This window comes from Helicoverpa zea, chromosome 7 (genome assembly GCF_022581195.2).
Source record: "Helicoverpa zea isolate HzStark_Cry1AcR chromosome 7, ilHelZeax1.1, whole genome shotgun sequence".
NCBI lineage: Eukaryota > Metazoa > Arthropoda > Insecta > Lepidoptera > Noctuidae > Helicoverpa > Helicoverpa zea.
Window position 1 is genome coordinate 9,842,047 of NC_061458.1, and position 18,776 is coordinate 9,860,822.

The window sequence follows — 18,776 nt, forward strand, 5'->3', positions numbered from 1 at the left end:
CTCACGGTTCATGAACACCCGACTTATTGAAGCCACATTTATTATTAAATACTTATATGTACACTTTTCCTATTCACTGTTTTTCTTGTGGTAGTAAGAAAGTTGAATAGAGAAAATTGTGTACGTTCTTTGTTCTTACAAACGAAGGAATTAACAAATGAAAACTTGAATTGTAACTAAAGAAACTCAAGTAAGCCTTAACGTAACAGACTGCGAATAAATAGTTAGGTTAGTAGAACCAGTAATAATTACGACTACAAAACTATGCTCAGAACTCTAGCCGTATATGTAGTTAGATTAGAATACAAATAAGCTACGTTAGTAAATGTCACTAATTTATCACTAAAGTTCAACTCATTCACACGCCACTATGGTAAATGTAGAATACGACCAAAATCGGCGTGCGTGGGCGCAGTTTTTCGGTTTTCCTTAAGAGGCGACCTTAACTCACTTCTGAGAATCAAGCTCTGAACTTATAAAGTAACCGTTGTTTTAAGAATACGTAACATGAATGAATCACTCAGTATTCGGAAGTGTAAGTAATTTTGAAGCAATCGAATTAACATAGGTACATTAAGTTTACGTTTTGAAATCGAAACACAAGTTTCTAAAAAGGAAACGGATGACATTATTTTTGTTTACAACTCACGACTTGATTTGGAAAAGGTTGCACTTATAACTAAAAGTTTTAACTTCACAACTACCTTTAATGGGTGATTGATATTTACACTAGTCGAGTGTTTTAATGGGTGGTTTTAAGAGGTCCGTCCGTCGAGGAAACTGACCACATATTTTACAACTTCGGCATACTTACAGACTGACTCACGTGGCGTGAAAGTCCATTCATTATTACGCATAAACCTTTTCAACATGTGAACTACTTATGTAAAAATGTTTGGAACAAAAACTATGTTTATATTTTTTTACTATCAATCTAGGCGTCAAGGGTCGTTTATCAATGAGATCAGTAGACCCTTTAAATTTTTGAGGCATGAATCATTGTGACGGATTTTTTGGGAGTGAGTCTTTTTATTGAACCGTGTTTTGTGTTCTGTCAAGACTAATTATAATTTTAACGATTAAGAGCTTTGTGTATTAAACATGAACATATCTATTTTTATACTGTTGCTTCAAATTGGACCTATTAACAAATTAAATGTTAATATTGTTATGTTCAAGGGACCACCTCTTTGACCACGTGGGATTTTAACAAAAATATCCCAAAACAAGATACTACGTATAATAGGAATTATGTAAGAATTACTTAAATTCATGTGCTCAGCACGTGTTCTACAAATATGGAGCTTTCCTAAAATTTTTGTAACTTTATGATCTTTTAGAGCTTATCGCTATTGAAATATAAACAAAGCTTCGCGTCCTCATAAAAGGCTGAGAGCGTCTTATAGTGAGTTCTTTACGAGAAACAGAGACAACGCAGGGCCCACGTGAGTTACGTTAACAATAGATTAGAAAAAAACCTGTGGTACCTGGAAGGTATAGACCCCCCGCCCCCGCGCGTCTCGCCGCGTGTCTCTCCTCAGTCTGCACGAAAGCCTTCGCAGCGTCGAGCGCTTGCTCCCAATCCACATTTACTATTTTGAAATCACTCATTAAACTATCGTGAAACATTATTAATAACAACTCGTAGCTGTAGTTTTAATAACAGTGCTTTCATTAGTGTTTTTGTGTTGTGCAACGCGACAGTTGTGCCCTTTTGTGACCACCTGTTACCTTAAGACATCTGACGTTTTCGCGCCCAAAACTTAAGGTTTCCTAAAGCAGTTGCTAACTTCAGTTGCCCCTAGTTTCATTACAGTAGTGAACAAAGCAGCGTATATAGGCATATCTGTGCGTACCTACGTGCGGAGTGGAATTCAAATGAAAAGTTTCTCAACCCTACGTGTTTCGGTTACTTATTGCCGTATAGAGTTGTTTGCGGACTCCAAGACAAATGTATATTTAGTTTGCGGCCATTGTTTGCGATAGGTATGGAGATTGAATCCAAATGAGGAACTGAATTCGTTGGGATTAGTGTGTGGTGCGAATTGAGTGAAGAGTTGAAGTGAGCGATGCGGACTACAGTGAGATCACGATGATTAAGTTTCGGTACAAACGTAAGGAGAACAGCGATGGAGGGAAGAGTGGGACTGCTATACAGAAGCAGAAGATTGAGGGTCTTCGGGACCGGGAGCTGCTGCCTCCCAAGGATATGCTGCTGACGGGCTCGCTCGCGGGTGTGAGGAATAACACTCTCCCGCGCTCGCGACCCTCGTCCGCTGCGAGGAGGGAGCCACCTGAATCCCCGCTCAGCCAAACTACTATCTCGTTGTTTAGAGTAAGTTTTGAGATATCTACGAATTACTGTTTTCAGATTGTACTTATTCTATAATACTAATTGTCGTCGAAAATTGATATTATGACGAGCAGAAGTCAGCACTATGCATGATTAAGATTTTGGAATTTTGTCCATATAGGCACAAGAACTCAAACTATTGTAATTCTGCCACCAACTCATTTACAATTTGATGGTTTATTTTAATTTCTAATGACATTTTAACATGCCGGTGCTCAGCGAACAAAAGACATCAACGATTTAGTTACAAATGTAATCATGTCGTTACCTCATTGGTAGTTAATTGCACATGTAATTATTTATTTAAACACAACCCGAGCTCTTTGTGGAATAAATGCGGTTAATGAATATTAATACCAAGCCCTATTTACCGGTAAATAGGCATTTAAATTATTGGAATTGCAGATTGAACTGGTACTTGATTATTTACAATCTCGATCTTATTATTCCGATAGGTTTTGCCATCATTAAGTGACATTAGCACACCTAGAATATTGTGTTCAGTGGGCATACACAAAGTGTGAATGATGTTCAGTAAACTACAAAGTTCGACCATACATACTTACATTGCAAAATACATAGAACGTCTATTTTCTAAACCCTTTCACTAAAACGAAGATTTATACGACCCTTTGTGAACGAGACGGTAAATATGCATATTACCTTAAGTACAAAACAGTTACTTAATAAGCTGTCGAGGAATAAGTTGTGGATGCGTCGCTCGTCGCTGACCCCCCAAAGGCTATTGTGTCGATGCTTCCAAAGGCAATTTGTCTCGGGAATACATAAAATTTTCCACTTACGTATGTATGCACGAGCGCCGTCCTCCGGCGTAACTCGCGCCTTGAATCAGCTATTGTTTCTTCGTGACATACGCCGACATTATATTGGAACTTATGCTTTATTATTCATATTTGAAACACGCGCATACTTCACGCGGCCGTATCTATACTTGTTAATATTCATCAGATAGATATAGCCTTTACGGCGGTTGTGCTCAGGAAATTAACTTATATTGAAGTAGGTATCGCTACCTTTTTTTTGTACCTACCTACCTACCTTTCGCTTTGAATAATATATTATTATTTAACTTCGATCTATTAAAACGAGTCAAGAAATATCTAACTAACCTACCTAAGTGAACCTTAAAACGTCATTAAACGTTCGCTTAAGTGGAAGTGCTTTTAAGCGATTAGATAAGAACTAATCAACTAACTCGACTCACCTGAGTCATGAAACTCTAAACATATGACTTCTACTTCTAACTTAATCACTAAAGTACGTGCACTTGACGCTTATTCACAGACTGCAAACTTTTTCATCATCCTCCTTCCCTTATCTCAATTTTTTATTTGGAGTCGGCACAGACTGTTCTGTTCTTCCATACTCTTCTATCTGCCGTCATCACACAAGTAACATTCTTCCATCCATCGTTTCTTTGGTCATCTTCCCCTATAAGTAACCATCCACATTCATGCTCAAAGCACGCAATAAACAATTCCAACCCTTCTAAACAAAAGAAGCACGCATAAACAACAAAAAAAATATCCCACGCACATTAACAGACGTATATGGCACAAGTACAATTTTCCCAGTTTTCCCCTTTATATTGTAGAATCATTTCTGTCTCATATTGGTATAAAAGAAGCAGGGTCAGGGTGCAGTTGGCTGCATCATTCTCACGTGGGTAACAAAGGCGTCCGCGTTCTCACAGTTGTGCCACTAATGTCTTGTATGATGCATTGGTTCCGGGTTTATTGGGTAAAACATTAAAACTATATTGTATTTTTAATGGCTTGATTACAAATAATTTGTGATTTTATAAGTATATTGGCAGTATTCCATAAGTGTTTTAAGGATTTATTCTTCTGTGTTTTATCAAGGTTTCAAAAACTTACAAGAATTGCAATTTTGCCTGATTTTGTAGTAGGTATCCAGGTAGTTTAAACTGGCAGTTATTTTATTCAAATCAGAAGCCTCAGCCTAAAATACACGCTGACCTCGAAATCAAGTGCATAATTTAAAGCAGGTAGTCAAGCGACTAACTTTAAATTCATTTCAAAATCTGGTAATAGAAACTACGTCTTATTTAGACATTACCATTAAAACATCAATTAACTGCTAGTTAACACAATAAAGAATCTTTGTATTGAAAAACTTACGTAAAAAGAGAGATATTAACTTACGTACGCGTATGTAACAGAGAAACATGCCAACTTCTCGTTAATAATACAAATTGCATCGAAACTAGAACTAACAAAGTTGTGTGTATTTTACGTTATCATAATCAGTTATCAATTAGCATGTCTGTTGTATGTTATCGCCTTTATGCAAAACAGCGGAGCCAGGAAATAAGTTATGCAGGTGTTTTTCTTTCGTTTTTGTGGTTGTAACCGTTTTTTTGTGGCTAAGGTAAAGTATGGGTAGAATTTAATTGTATTCTTGATTTAATAGTAATTAGAATGAGTGAAAAATTGTTCAACACATAATGTTCTCATGAAACTATAGGTAATGAGTGCTATTGAAGAAACAGCGAAATGAGGTTCGGATCGTGTATGATCTATTTTACCCTTGCTGACAAAAATATGAAATATGAACACAAGCATTGAAAGTCTATCTGCATCAATCTATCTGCCATCTGTGCCCAAACTTTGTAGTTATACCGAAGCTCTATTGTGAATTAGAAAGATAAATACCATCGCAATATTTAGGTTGTTCCAATGCAACAGGCCAACATCGCGGCTGGTTTAGCCATGTTTATAAACCCGTGTAACGGAAGGCGCGCACGCAAGCTGCGTCCGCCCCGCACCGGATCATACCATTTAATTGTGCGCTCATCTTTACCTACAAGTTAAATAAATATACCAGTATGTTTGCAAGTAAAGCTTTCGTTTGGATGTGTTTGTTCTGGCGCTTTTGTTTATAAAGAAGAAGAATCGTAAGATTTAGCAGTTCAATTGTGTAAAACACTACTTAACTATAGAAATACACTTGAAGCAGCCATCTAACACAATGTTGAATAACTTTTAGCACTCTAACGGTTACGAAATCGTAAAACTACAAGATATATCTACTTTTGTACGTCAAATCGCCTCGGCCGGGTCACGCCGTGTTTGTGACCTATACCTTAACTCGTATTCGTGCCATACTGGTTTTGTTTCCAGTTTCTTGTTCCGCCATCGCTATATTCAATCTTATTGTATGGATATTAAAACTGGAATTTGCATAGCGGCCAGTCGGTCACAACTTTCTTTATGGAGGGCCTGTAGTGGTCCGTGGTTTTTTTTACGAGAAATCTTTCGATGTTTATTTAAATACTGCCTATAGATTTGCGTTAAACCGTGTCAGTCATTACCCGTAAAAACCAATGTTTGTTTATCTTTGGTAGTAAACTATTACCAAAATGTGGCGATAAAATCTAAATACTACCCTTATTTGTTAACAGGAACTATTCACGCAGCTACAATGGTCGGCCGAGCGGGCACCAGCCGCGGACGGTCTCCGGCGCGCCCTCGGCGGTGGCGGGGCTCGCTTCCAGCTGGGCTGCATGGCCGACGCCAGCGAGTGCTTCGAGCACCTGCTCCTCCGAGTCCACGCTCACGTGGCTGCCGGCTCAGGAGACCGGAGAGATGATGATGCGTGCCGAGCGCCGCACTGCGTACCCCACCGAAAGTTCGCCATGATGCTCGTCGAACAATCCGTATGCGGCGCCTGTCAAGCTACCTCCGAACCTCTGCCATTTACTCAGGTGAGATTTCTGACTATCTTATGTTACTTCAGGGGCCCGATTCTCCTAAGTTAATAATGTCAAAATCGAGTAGAAATCGAATCGCAATAGCAGTTTTAACCATATTGGGCATTCTGCTACTAATAAAAGACCAATCGTATTCGATTGACATTTGATTGGTGTGCGATTGGTCTGCTATTTTGGTGATTTTGGTCCATACGGTAGTTTGCTGTACAATCATTTTGCAATCGTAAATCATTTGCAGACAAAATGATTCATTATTGAATGACAGAAAAGGATAAAAACGTTTATTTCAAAGAAAAAATAGCGGAATGCCACATACCCTTCAATCGTAATCGAGTCGGGATTGGATCTCAGTCGAATCGAGTCGAACATGAATCGTATGTCGCTTAAGTAAAATTAGGAGAATCGGGCCCCAGATATATTGTGATACATAGTCCTCTGCCATATCTGCATATCTGTCACTCTGTTCGCGACAAACTCAATTCATAAGAGAGATTTAGGTATTAGGTAGTAGTAATAAGGACATAGATCATTTTGACATATTTGGCAAATTGGGACGTGCAGTAGCTACTGTGTAATAATATTCAACTCATAGTTACTGTAACTCTTATATACTTATATATATGTATGTTAAACTTGATATTAATTGCTTTTTTATATGATTTCCAGATGGTTCATTACGTGTCGGCTACCGCGCTGACAGCTCAAGCGGCTCTGGGCGAGCATGGTGACAGTTTCGGCCTGTTGCTGAGGAAGGCAGGAGGAATGGGCGATATCAGGGACTGTCCGGTAAGTGTGCTGTTTGATAGTTATATCTAGAGTCCACACTTGTATTTGGAAAATCACTTGAGTATTTCTGCAGTTTATCTTGTACAAATATGCAATGATCTTTGTACTCGTACCTGCTACGTACTTAGATGTATACTTTTGATCAAGTGTTCGTTTACTACAATGTTCTTTTATCCTTTTACAGAATGCATGTGGAGCGAAGATTCAAATATGCAGGACACTAATGAATCGCCCAGAGGTGGTGTCCATTGGCATGGTGTGGGACTCCGAAAGGCCGGCAGCCGAGCACGTGGCCGCCGTGTACGCCGCGCTGGGCACGGAGCTCCGGCCCACCGACGCCTTCCACGCATGTGTCGACCGAGCCTGGGCCGCCCGCGCCACGCACCGCCTCGTCGGACTCGTCACCTACTACGGCAAGCACTACTCCACCTTCTTCTTCCATAGTAAACTCCGCCTCTGGATATACTTCGACGACGCGGATGTCAAAGAAATAGGACCGGAGTGGTCACACGTCGTGGAGAAATGTCAAAGAGGACGATTCCAACCGCTCCTTCTGTTGTACGCTGCGGTCGATGGAACGCCGTGTGACACTCGTCATGCTCCTAAAGATGTTGTTCCATTCCCGGCGCCCGAGCCTCGCCGAGCGGTCACGCCGGCACCCGAACGCCCCGCGAACGGATTTGCACGGCGGGCCGTCACGCCAGGCCCAGACAATGAAAGTGACTACGTTAGTAGGAAAGCTGTAGAGAACATGCTTGAAGTTCAAGCCAACCGACGCGCACAACTCAATCGTAGTCTGAGCACGGGGTCTGGTTCTGACACCCAAGAAAGGCCGCGGGCACGGCGGGACTCCGGCAACTGGAGCGGTGACCGCAACAGTGCGTCATCTGCGTCCTCCTCCACAGCCGAGAGCCCCTACATGTACCCCAGGGGTCGCGGCGCCGGCAGCGTGCCCGGCAGCCCCACGCGCAAGGGGGAGCTGTCTAGCGGCGGTTCTTGTGATGCAGGCTACGACTCATACTCCTTATCCTCTACAGACAGCCTACCTCTACAACAGGGTCTGCGCCACAACCTTCAACTGGCGCAGATACCAGAAATAACAACACGTGGTGAATGTGAGGCTCTCTGCTTAGAAGCTGACAGGCTGCTTGAGAAGTCTCGCAACGCAGAGGATTCGGCTGATTATGAAACAGCCCTAGTGTTATGTGATGCAGCCGCAACAAAAGCTCGTGTGGCTATGGATGCTCCCTACAACAATAGACATATGGTGACATTTGCTCGCATGAAACACAACACATGCGTAATGCGGGCACGTAGTCTCCAGAGGCGAATGGCTGGTATGACCAGGGTAACTGAAATACCCCAGGCGGCCCCAATCAGAAACACAAAGGGTGGCCTCGAAGCCACGCCTATGACTATCGAAATCTATGCCACTTTACCGAAAAAGAAGGGCTCTTCGAAGAAATCGCCTAGATGTATTGATGATGATATCGATACAGTAACTCGCGAGCGACCTCCGAGACACAAATCAAGGGATGAAGATAAAGTTAAAGAAAAGCGTTCTAGAAGTGAAGACCGGAGTCGAGCTCGAAAAGAAGTCCCCGTTGTAAAGACTACAGAAAAGAAAGAGGAATCGGCTGAAGATAAAAAAGCCAACAAGAAACAACATAAAATACGTAGAAAGTTGTTGATGGGCGGACTGATACGTAGGAAGAACAGATCGATGCCAGACTTGACGGAAGGTGCTGATGGTAACAACGAAACCACTAACAAAGAGAAGCGCGTATCTTCCGTGGATGACACCGAAGTCGGCCGGACGATTGACGATAAGACAAACTTGAGCGGCTACTTATCGGAAGGGCACCTAGAATACTCAGTTGCGAGCGGTACTAATCCGAACCTTGAGAGAAGCAAGCTAATGAGAAAGAGCTTCCACGGCAGTGCAGGCAAGATGCTAACAGCGGCCAAAGTGCCACCTCCTCCGCCACTTCGCACTACGTCCCAACTCACCGGCTCCAAGTATGCTTACTCCGAACATGGGAAGGGTACTTATCCATCCGAAATTGAAGAAGACGGTGGATTCTCGGAGCAGTATGGTGACGAGCCTCATTCGCTACCGTTCCTGCACCCGTATGACGAAAAGCCTGGCAATCACTACGACAGGTTAGACACGTCGCCAGCTCAGAACTTCCACACTGTGGTTACGAAGGCTATGATACACCAAGAGCAAAGCCCGGTAAAGAGAGACACGATGCAACCCATAATGCCGTCTCACAACACGATACAGAACCTCTCGCACACATTCGATGCGGGTGTGGACGTAGTGGACTGTGCACCGCCACGCAGGTCACCCAACATGTTCGAGCTGCCGCCCTACCCCAGCCCCATGAACTCCGTCAACCACTCGCGACAACCCAGTGAAGAGTTCCCCCCACCACCCCCACCTATCGATCTAACACCACTACATGACGAACTCGAAAAGATTCAGACCATTAGTGAAATGTCCATACCAAACGAACTAGAAGTGGCCAAAGGGACCTTACTGGCTAGCCTTCAGGAGAAAAGAAATCAAATTTTGAGAAATGAACAATGTGCTCCTCAAATTCCTCAGATTGAAAAGCAGAATACCCATCCAACACTCTTGAAGGAACTGCAAGCCAAACAGGCGTCATTTAAATTAAAGAGGTCGGGATCGTTAGAGGGGCAGTTATCGTCGAGTCCTATGGAAGCACACAATGTGTATGAAACCACAAATAGCGTTAGGAATATTGCCTCCAGATTCGAAAATAATACTCAAAACCAATCACAAGATGGAGACAGAACACATATAGGTTTTGTAGGCATGAGTGGAAATAGAGACGTAATTAACTGTTCTGACCAATCAAACGCTGGACTCAACCGTCGCGCGTCAGCATCCTCAATTGATCCCAAACAAATTGAGGAAGAACAGTGTGATCAGAAATCGGCCAACAACACTTACGGCGACCGGTCCAAACCTAAAAAGAAATCAGTGTCCTTCTGTGACCAGGTGATATTAGTGTCCACCGCCGAAGACCAGGAAGACGACAGTTACATCCCGAACCCTATCTTAGAAAGGGTACTGAAATCTGCCATGAACAAACCTGAGCTCACGACAATGCCGCTCCAATCAGACAAGCCGTCACTTCAGCGGCAAGACTCTTTTGACAGTCAATCGTCACGATCAACGATATCATCACTATCACAAAATTCATTTGTCCCTAACGAGAATTCACACGCCGAGTACGTTAGATTACAAAACAATTATCCAGCCTATCAGATGCCTCCGAATCGTTTACAACAACAATTTAATGCACAAAAGAACAATAGTGTGTACGGGACGAACTCGCCAGTACAAACTGCTCAAAATCAAAACGGAGTCAACAGTAATCAGATATACCAAACGCTTCCCTCCAACACACCTCAGAACACCACCAGCCCTATCCCATACAACCAGCCACCGTCAGTATACCCGAACCACAGCAACGCTAGCCCACCGAACTTTAGCCAAACGCCTGCAAACAGATTAACGCCCACGCACAATCCCGCCTACATGTCAAAACACCCCGTCAACCTTCAGAGACCCGTGCCCAACGCCGGGCACACAACCGCTCAGCTGCATCCAATGAACCAGGCCATCAACAACGCCTACTACCACCGAGTGCCGCAAACATCGGCCACCACCACGATGCCCAGCAACAACTACACGACAAACCGCCAATACGCACACAATATGCCAAACACCATTCATTCGCCTTATCAAAGCGTGCCCACCAATTCGCCGGCTTACCAGAGCTACCACAACCCACCGACAAGCTATGCGAGCTCAGAATATTCTAGTCGATACCCACAGGCGAACAGTACAAACCACTACACCCAGTCACCTTACCAGAGGGTACCGCCACCACACGGTGACGTACCGGTCGATAACTACAATAATTTCCCACAGAAAATGTCTAACAATTACTACGTAGACAATCCTTCCGGTCAGCCGCGTGTTCAAGATACTAGGCATTATGCCAACACGCAACACCAACGCGCCGTGTATAGCCAAAACGTTAATGTAGATAGTAATGTAAATACCGAGCAAATGGGGCAGTACCAGTATGCTCAGAACGGTTACAATCCGTACCAACACATACCGCCGCCAAAGCAGTTGCAGAAGAAGACTGTGTCCTTCGAGCCGGGCACAAAGGGTGGCACAGATTCGCCAATACCACCACAAATGAATGGAAACCCTCTATACCCGACTGGCGATTCACAGCCCACGCAGAAGACTGTTTGCAACTTATGTCGCAAGAAAACCATCAACCCACCGGCGATGTACTGCCCCGACTGTGATTTTTACATGTCTCGGTTTAAACCACGCTCATAGCAATAAATAGAAATTGCTAATGGCGAAATTTTTGTACTCAATAGTGTAACTATTACAATAGATTTGTATTTTGAACCCATATGGGATGTTAGTAGTGTTATGTACCTATGTATTAATATTGTTAAGTAATAAAACAAATTATAGATTATTGTATTAAGGCTTGACTGATCTCATGTGGGAAAATATTTTTATAACATTGCAGAATTATAATTGTAAGTTTTGTATGAAATTAAACTATTTCTTTAAAGTGCCTTAAAGTAGACTCGTATTTTTTTAATATAAATAAACAATGATAATGACATCAACATTGCAAGATGAATAAATTATTTCCAATTAAGTTCAGACTTTTATTGCGCTTTTACTGCAAACCTATGTACACCCCACAGATCTGATATCCTGACTGGCCAGTAGGTTCTACTGCTCAAGTGAATTTACGTGGAAAACATTTACTTCAAAAAGCTGTTTCTGTCACATAAAGAAGAGCAGCCACATGATTGCACCTATGCCTTAAGCTGAACGGGGGCCCGATTATCAAAAAAAAAGTCAAAATCGAATAGAAATTGGATCGCAATATGATCGCAATAGCAGTTTTAGGCGTCGTCCTAATTGGGAGCGATCGTACGATGGCGCGATGCGTTTTTCATCTAACGATCTCACGATCTCACTTACGAGGTTCAAATAGGACACTCTGGTGAAATCTATATGTTTGAACTCATCGCACGACGAGAACGCATCGTGTCATCGTACGATCGCTGTCAATTAGGACGACGTCTTAGATGAAAAACGCATCGCGCCATCGTACGATCGCTCCCAATTAGGACGACGCCTTAACCATATCGGGCATTCTGCTACTAATATAAGACCAATCGTATTCCAACGACATTCGATTGGTTTGCGATTGGTCTGCTATTTTGGTGATTTTGGTATATACGGTAGTTTGCTCTACAATCATATTGCAATCGCTCACGTCGTTGATATTCGCATGTCGTGGTATGCGGCCCGCACTCCGACTGCACGACAGGCCGTGGTGACCGAGGCTGTTGACAGCTTCCCCGAATGGCAGCGATGAGGAGTGCAGCACGAAGCACCCAGACGCAGGCAGACAGCGAGTCTGAAAGTGGTGTCGTCAAACATGGTGCCTATGTTTGCCGACGGAAATGCGTGAAGCCAAAGACCTGACTCCCATTCACCCACAGCCAGTAGACGTGCTCGCTCCGCAGAAGTAATTGACGTATCAATGAGATTTTTCCGTATTACTCTGCAGAGCGGCTCATCCCACTGTCTCTGGGAGGATGGGTTGGCGGATAGATCGGTATTCGGGCATGTGACTTTCCAAGCATTAATAGCCTCCGCCAGGCATGGCACCTCAAAATTGATCAGTGTAATAGGTAGGATTTTCCTGATCAATTTGTCAGTGCCGTGGACGGAGGAAATAAATGCCGGTAAACTAATACTGGAAATTTTGCGGACGCCAAGCCCTCCCATACGGATGGGAAGTGTAGCTTGAGACCAAGCTTTGTCGTCCAAGGCCACATTTAAAATTGATGAAAGTGTATGTCGAATTATTTTATCAATTTGATCTAAAAGGTTGATGTGCTTCCATAAATGAGAAGCACGCAAGATGTAGGTTAATTTGGGGCCAAAGCAGCAGTATCGTAGGATGGTGATGGCTGAATGTATATTAATTTTGAATAACCTTTCCGAAATATCATTGAAATTTTGAATTTTGTTCAAAATTTATATTCACGGCTCAAGTCATAAGATACCTCCCGGTAACAGCCGGACAGTTTTTCTCTTTGGGTATACGATCCTTAAAACGGACTGACCTATATAAAAACTTTACTTGGCAGTCAAATAACAAAATATAGGCAAAGAATGATACACAATTTCCATCCTATTTTGTGTTATCTTATAATACTTTACCTATAGATGTTTTAAAACGAATTGAAGACCATAATTCATGAACGAAATTATAATCGATGACGATTTTATTGTCATGGTAACGCTATGTGGTAACGTCAGTGTCAAAATGACAATGACAACCTCCAGAGTGACGTTTGTCAAAAAGACGAGAAAAATCGTTTATTGCCAGATAAAAAACATTTAGGTAAAATGCATTTTGGTAGATTTTTAAATAATTTTACATGCATTTATTTAACATATCATCGGGCTACAATGTTTTTGTAACAAAATGATTGTCAAGTGTAGAACTTACAGAATATATAGACTGCAAGTTTTTAAGGCCAATTTTAATTAATTTTGTTACATTCCCCGTAAATAAGTAGTTTCAGTCAGCCAGTCACTGATAATAACCTCTTTTTGGTAATTATAATATTGTTAGTCACTTTTTTAGTATTATTTCTACCGATATTTTATTACCATAGTTATTTTTCTTTAACACTCGCTATTTTAGACGTTTAATATGAACTGGTATCCCCAGCATTGATTTAATGTTGCCAGACCTATACAAAATCCTCCGGAATGGGGACTACTTAAATCACTTTAAGATGTAAGTATACTAAGGCATGCTATACTTGAGTTAAAAATGTATTATTATTTTGGATTACATGTACTTTTAAAATAAAGACAACGATTATAGCAACGAGAGAATGTGTAAACCTTTTCTTATTTACCTATAAATATGTTTTTGTAGATGAGATGATAAATATCATTTACAAATAATTGTTTCATCGAAAAAAAATAAGCAAGCAAGTTCTTGTCATAAAAGTCTAGTTGATGGGATGTTTATGAAGTAATGTGAGATAATGGTTGATTGTAAAATAATCGTCAATGAATCAAAATATTCGAGTTCTATGCACAATGAATTATGATTACTATTTATCAATCACTATATATTGATTATTTACTGATCCTTTTAAAGAAATCATGAATGAATCAAAACAACCTGGGAGGTTTATTTGTTGTTGTTTGTAACCCTGCGGTTAGTTCTTCAAGTTGGCAGTTCTTTAATGGCGACCACGGGTGACGGGTCGTTTGTCTGGAAACTGTCACTATTTATTATTTTAGATATTTAAGTGTAGGTTCTGTGTTTACGTAAACATGACGGGGATTTTACCTACATACCAGCGTTTTGTAAATGGAGTTCCTGTGCCGTCCATTTCTCGGCGTTCCTTCCGCCTACGAGAGAAATATTTGATTGTTTCTGTACTTTTGACATTCGGGATCGTGTGGTTAGGGGCACTGTTCTACTTACCAGAGTTTAAAAGTTCCAATAGTGTGAACGATAGTGTTTACAATGTTTACAAACGAATTCAGAAAGCTGGTCCAGAGCTGCTCATGCCGCCTCCTCTCGCTCAGAACGATGTTGGCGAGTTTCCCGTCGTGGGGATGGTTCGTCATGGTGAGGAGGGTGATGATCCTCACGTAGTTGAAGACAGAAACCGGTTGAGGGCTAAGATTGAAGAGGATATGGGTATGAAGGTGCTGGAGAGGCCGCAGTTTGACGTAGCACCTTCTGTGTCGTCTTCGCGAGGGCCGAGCAAGCCGCCAGTGGATGCTATCGAGGAGCCGGCGGCTGGTAATAATGCGGCGAGTAAGGACGTGTCCCCGGCGGGCCCGAAGGCGGACAGCTCTGACAAGTTCGTGGCTGTGGCGCTGGCACCGGGAGCTGACCCTGAAATCAAGCACAAACTGGAAACTGTCAAAAAGGTGAGTCATTTGTACCTTATTTACATTACCTATTCGACTTTTCAAATAGTTTCTATGTTATAAATGTTTTATTTATTTATTTTTATATTATTATAATAATTCTCATCAGTGATCATGATATTCTACAAAACAATCTATTAAACCACTAGTGTAGCACATTAACATTTAAGTTTCACTTTCTATAGTTCGGCCATTCAGAGAATGCGTTCCTGACACGTCGCGATTGAACTGACGACGTAACTACATTCATTGATTATTGATATAATAATGTTGTTTTAATGCTCCTCAATTGTTAAAACGGTAAACAACCAGCAAAAATATTTTTATCGTAACTGCAACGCCATTGCAAAGTTACGTCGTCAGTTCAATCGCGACGTGTCAGGAACGCATTCTCTGAATGGCCGAACTATAGTGAATGTTGCTGAAATTACAGAACATTAAAATAAAGGCAAAAGTGTTTAAAACCACAGACATGTAATTTATGCATAAAGAAGGAAATTAACCAACACTAAGTAATAATAATCTCCAATCATAATTAAATTATTAACGCACTTTCAACGGTTATTAACTGTGTGAGGTAACACTTAATTATTTTGATTTTTAGAATCTTAGCTGACTTCAAAAAAAAGATTGTTCTCATGTGTATATGTATCTTGTGTGCAATACTCTCATATTTGGCTGAACAGATTCTGATGCAATTTGAGGCATAGTATTCGTCAGACTTAGGAGAAGGTCTTAGGTGTATTATTGAAAACAGCTTCATTTTTTCAAAAATGTTTTTTTAGCATGTAAAGTAGTTGGGTCTTATAGTAAAATAATGAGACAAAAATGATTAATGGCTGATACAATGGTCTTATACAATATCAGTGATGCATGACATAATAAATACAATGATAATAGGCAATACTTGTTATCACTTGTATCAGTTGGTAATACTCTTATCAGTTTAAATATTGGGCAGGCAAATACCCTAATCTGTATTGACTACTGATTGATAGTAAACTGGTTTAATCTTTTACTATATTTCTCAATGGACGTGTGTAGACAAGGCTGGAGTGTTTTTGGACATTTAAAATCACTGCATTGGATAAAGACTATTGAAAATAATGATTAACAGTATCAAAATTATATTAGATTGATTTTTTACTTAGGTTTATCTTAGACCATTGTAATGGCCAATGTTACAGGAAAAACGAAAAACGATTTCTGTCATTGATCCATGGTCAAAGAGATAATTCATTACATTAAAATGTAATTTCTTTAATTAAATTGCAGTCTTTTTTATTTACTTACTGCAGTATTATACTGTATAAAGAATCATGATATTACACACTTACAATTGAAATAATTTAATGAACCATTCTATTTATCTTCTTTTATTTCATTGCAACAATTTATTAGAACAAACATTTATTTATTCATAAGGTATTTTTTTATTTGAACAATTGAGCACCCGAGCAATATTTAACAATAATATATTGAACCATACTATTCACTGATATCCATATTTTTCTCATGTCTATGTGATTGTTAATGTCAATAGTTACTTAAATACAATGAACTCGCAAAGTTTACCTGTTTTATCTATAGGTATTATTACCTACAAGTATTATTTATGATGTACATACTGTTTCTATGAATAGAACCAGCTTATTTCAGCATACCAGGTAATTCATATTTAAACTGTTAACAAAAACAATAACTGTTGTTATTATTTCAATCATAAAAATACCTTTTACATGAAGTATTTTATGACAAATATTCACAACCAACAACATACCTGTTACATAAATTTTAAAATCACAATTTTATTTCAATACATATTTTTCTCGAAATATTTATCCATCTGATTTATAATACATATTATTATTAATTGCAATATTACTATTTAAATACTTACTACCAAATTATCACTATCACAAAATAATCTTATTTCTTTGCTACAAGTAAAACAGTAACAATAAAAGATTATGAAGTAAATGGGGTCACTCTCACTTAGTTGCCTCGGATCAAAGAATGCTACAGACTACCCTAGTTAGCCGTTAGCCTTGACAGAAGCTCCACAAGTGAGAAAGTGTAATCAATACTGGTTATCTGATTATTAGATATAATCTTATCTTATAATTATACAACTTTGCTTAACATTTATTACTTTAAAATGTTGTGGTATGTAATATCCCATATGGGTTTTCTAATGCAGGAAAAAACGAAATGATTAAAAAAAAACCCACCCATTGTGTCACAGCAGACTGAAAATGGTGAAATGCATTAATGATAATTATTTCAGACTTATTATTTAATCAAGTTTTGTTTTTAATTTAAGAAGTTGGCCATGGCCTGGTGCCCTGCCTGTGATATAAAGACTTACTTCCAGTCTGTATCATTCGAAAAATTATACAATTCATCTAGACATTTTTCAAGAATTTATTTTAGCAATTACCAGAATAAATTTTGATCCATTCATTCGTCGTCCGTTATCACACCACGCCTATTTTTCCAGATGGCAAGATTACCAGCATTACGTCATGCTCTTCTCCTCTTAATTATTTTAGTTATCAGGACGCTCAGTCCGCCACGACAATTGGCCGTGATTGATAACACGTCGGATAAACCACTTCTGCCGCGGACCATACGCACCAACCTTGCCACGGTTATATTTAACAATTTTCTTCATAACTTCGTTTCCGTCGGTTATACAGGATTAGGAGTAATGTTAGCTTAATCTCTGTGGTCTAATTAATTGTGATATATTGTTACTTGGCTGCCACAGGCTTTTGTCTTTGCGTTTCCTTATTGTGCCTCCACGGTAATTGTAGCTTCCGACATCCTTTACTGTTCTAACAATTACATAGCTTAGGGAATTCTTAAAAAAAAATCATCCTGGAGGATATTTTGCTGTAAATTAGTAAACCAGTGGTTAGTACGTTTGTAGCAGTAAAATTGTAATCAGCAATCGTATACCTTTATAGTTTTTAATACCGTAACATAGAGCTCAGGGTCGTATGATAATTTGCCGTGCCTAATCACACAGCCCGCGTCGCTAGAACATGTTAATCAAATGCCGTAGACCATGACGATATAAAAATAAATGATTTGAAAGTTGATTTGTTGCTCGTCGCTATGGTAAACAATGTTTTAAAGCAATATCCTTATTAACCCTAATTTACTTTGCCGTATTTTACAAAGACCAACTGACTACCAATCAAACCCAAATACCCTTTAGTAAGACTGGTTGTCAGTTCTTCTGGCTACTGACTACCCGAAAGAACTGTCAAAGATTTTTGAATGAGTGCCAGAATCCACCAATTAACGTGCCTTGGGAAAGTCGGAGGAACTCGTCATGTCAAGTTGGTCACCCGTCCACAGACCGACCGCGACAGGCATTGTTTAGCCTTAAGACAATAGATCCGCGTGGCTGTTACTAAGCCCAGATATATTTGAAAGAAGATCGTGTTTTAATAAAAAACTTAGACAGAAAGATACTGTAATCGTGTTTATCACTGTACTTTTTTTGCCACGTGTAGGCCTTTAGTCCGAATTTAGCGTCAATCAGAAATTCTTATCAGTATTCAACGTCAATGTACCGTATCTGGTCAATGCGTGTTAGTTTTGGCAACAAGGTAGAGATGTCGCAATCTTCCACATTTTAACGGATACTAAGTGCAAAAGAACTGGTGTATCGCTTTTGAAAGAAGACCAGAACGCAGGTTTATATTAACTGGAATCATCTTATAAGCATCCTGGCAGATGAAAAACGTGACAGATTTCTCAAATCTCTCCGACGCTCTCTGATGATTGTTGACCCACAAACTCAGACACCT

General features: G+C 40.2%; 2 protein-coding genes across 5 annotated transcripts in view; both read left to right on the forward strand.

The window, feature by feature from the left end:
• The window catches only part of LOC124631744, a 71,304-nt gene extending 59,681 nt beyond the window's left edge, over window positions 1–11,623 (forward strand). For 2 of the 4 annotated variants that reach the window (XM_047166322.1, XM_047166323.1), the window contains exons 2-5: window positions 1,987–2,335; window positions 5,799–6,101; window positions 6,774–6,893; window positions 7,078–11,623. In XM_047166322.1, the coding sequence (XP_047022278.1) occupies window positions 2,093–2,335; window positions 5,799–6,101; window positions 6,774–6,893; window positions 7,078–11,286 (4,875 nt within the window). In that variant the 5' untranslated portion in view covers window positions 1,987–2,092 and the 3' untranslated portion in view covers window positions 11,287–11,623. The remainder of the gene's footprint in view (window positions 1–1,986; window positions 2,336–5,798; window positions 6,102–6,773; window positions 6,894–7,077) is intronic. The other 2 variants (XM_047166321.1, XM_047166324.1) reach the window with 1 other exon arrangement.
• Window positions 11,624–14,252: 2,629 nt separating this feature from the next.
• Window positions 14,253–18,776, forward strand: part of LOC124631737 (mannosyl-oligosaccharide alpha-1,2-mannosidase IA) — a 52,969-nt gene continuing 48,445 nt past the window's right edge. The window contains exon 1 of the mRNA XM_047166307.1: window positions 14,253–14,955. Coding sequence (XP_047022263.1) covers window positions 14,347–14,955 — 609 coding nt within the window. The 5' untranslated portion in view covers window positions 14,253–14,346. The remainder of the gene's footprint in view (window positions 14,956–18,776) is intronic.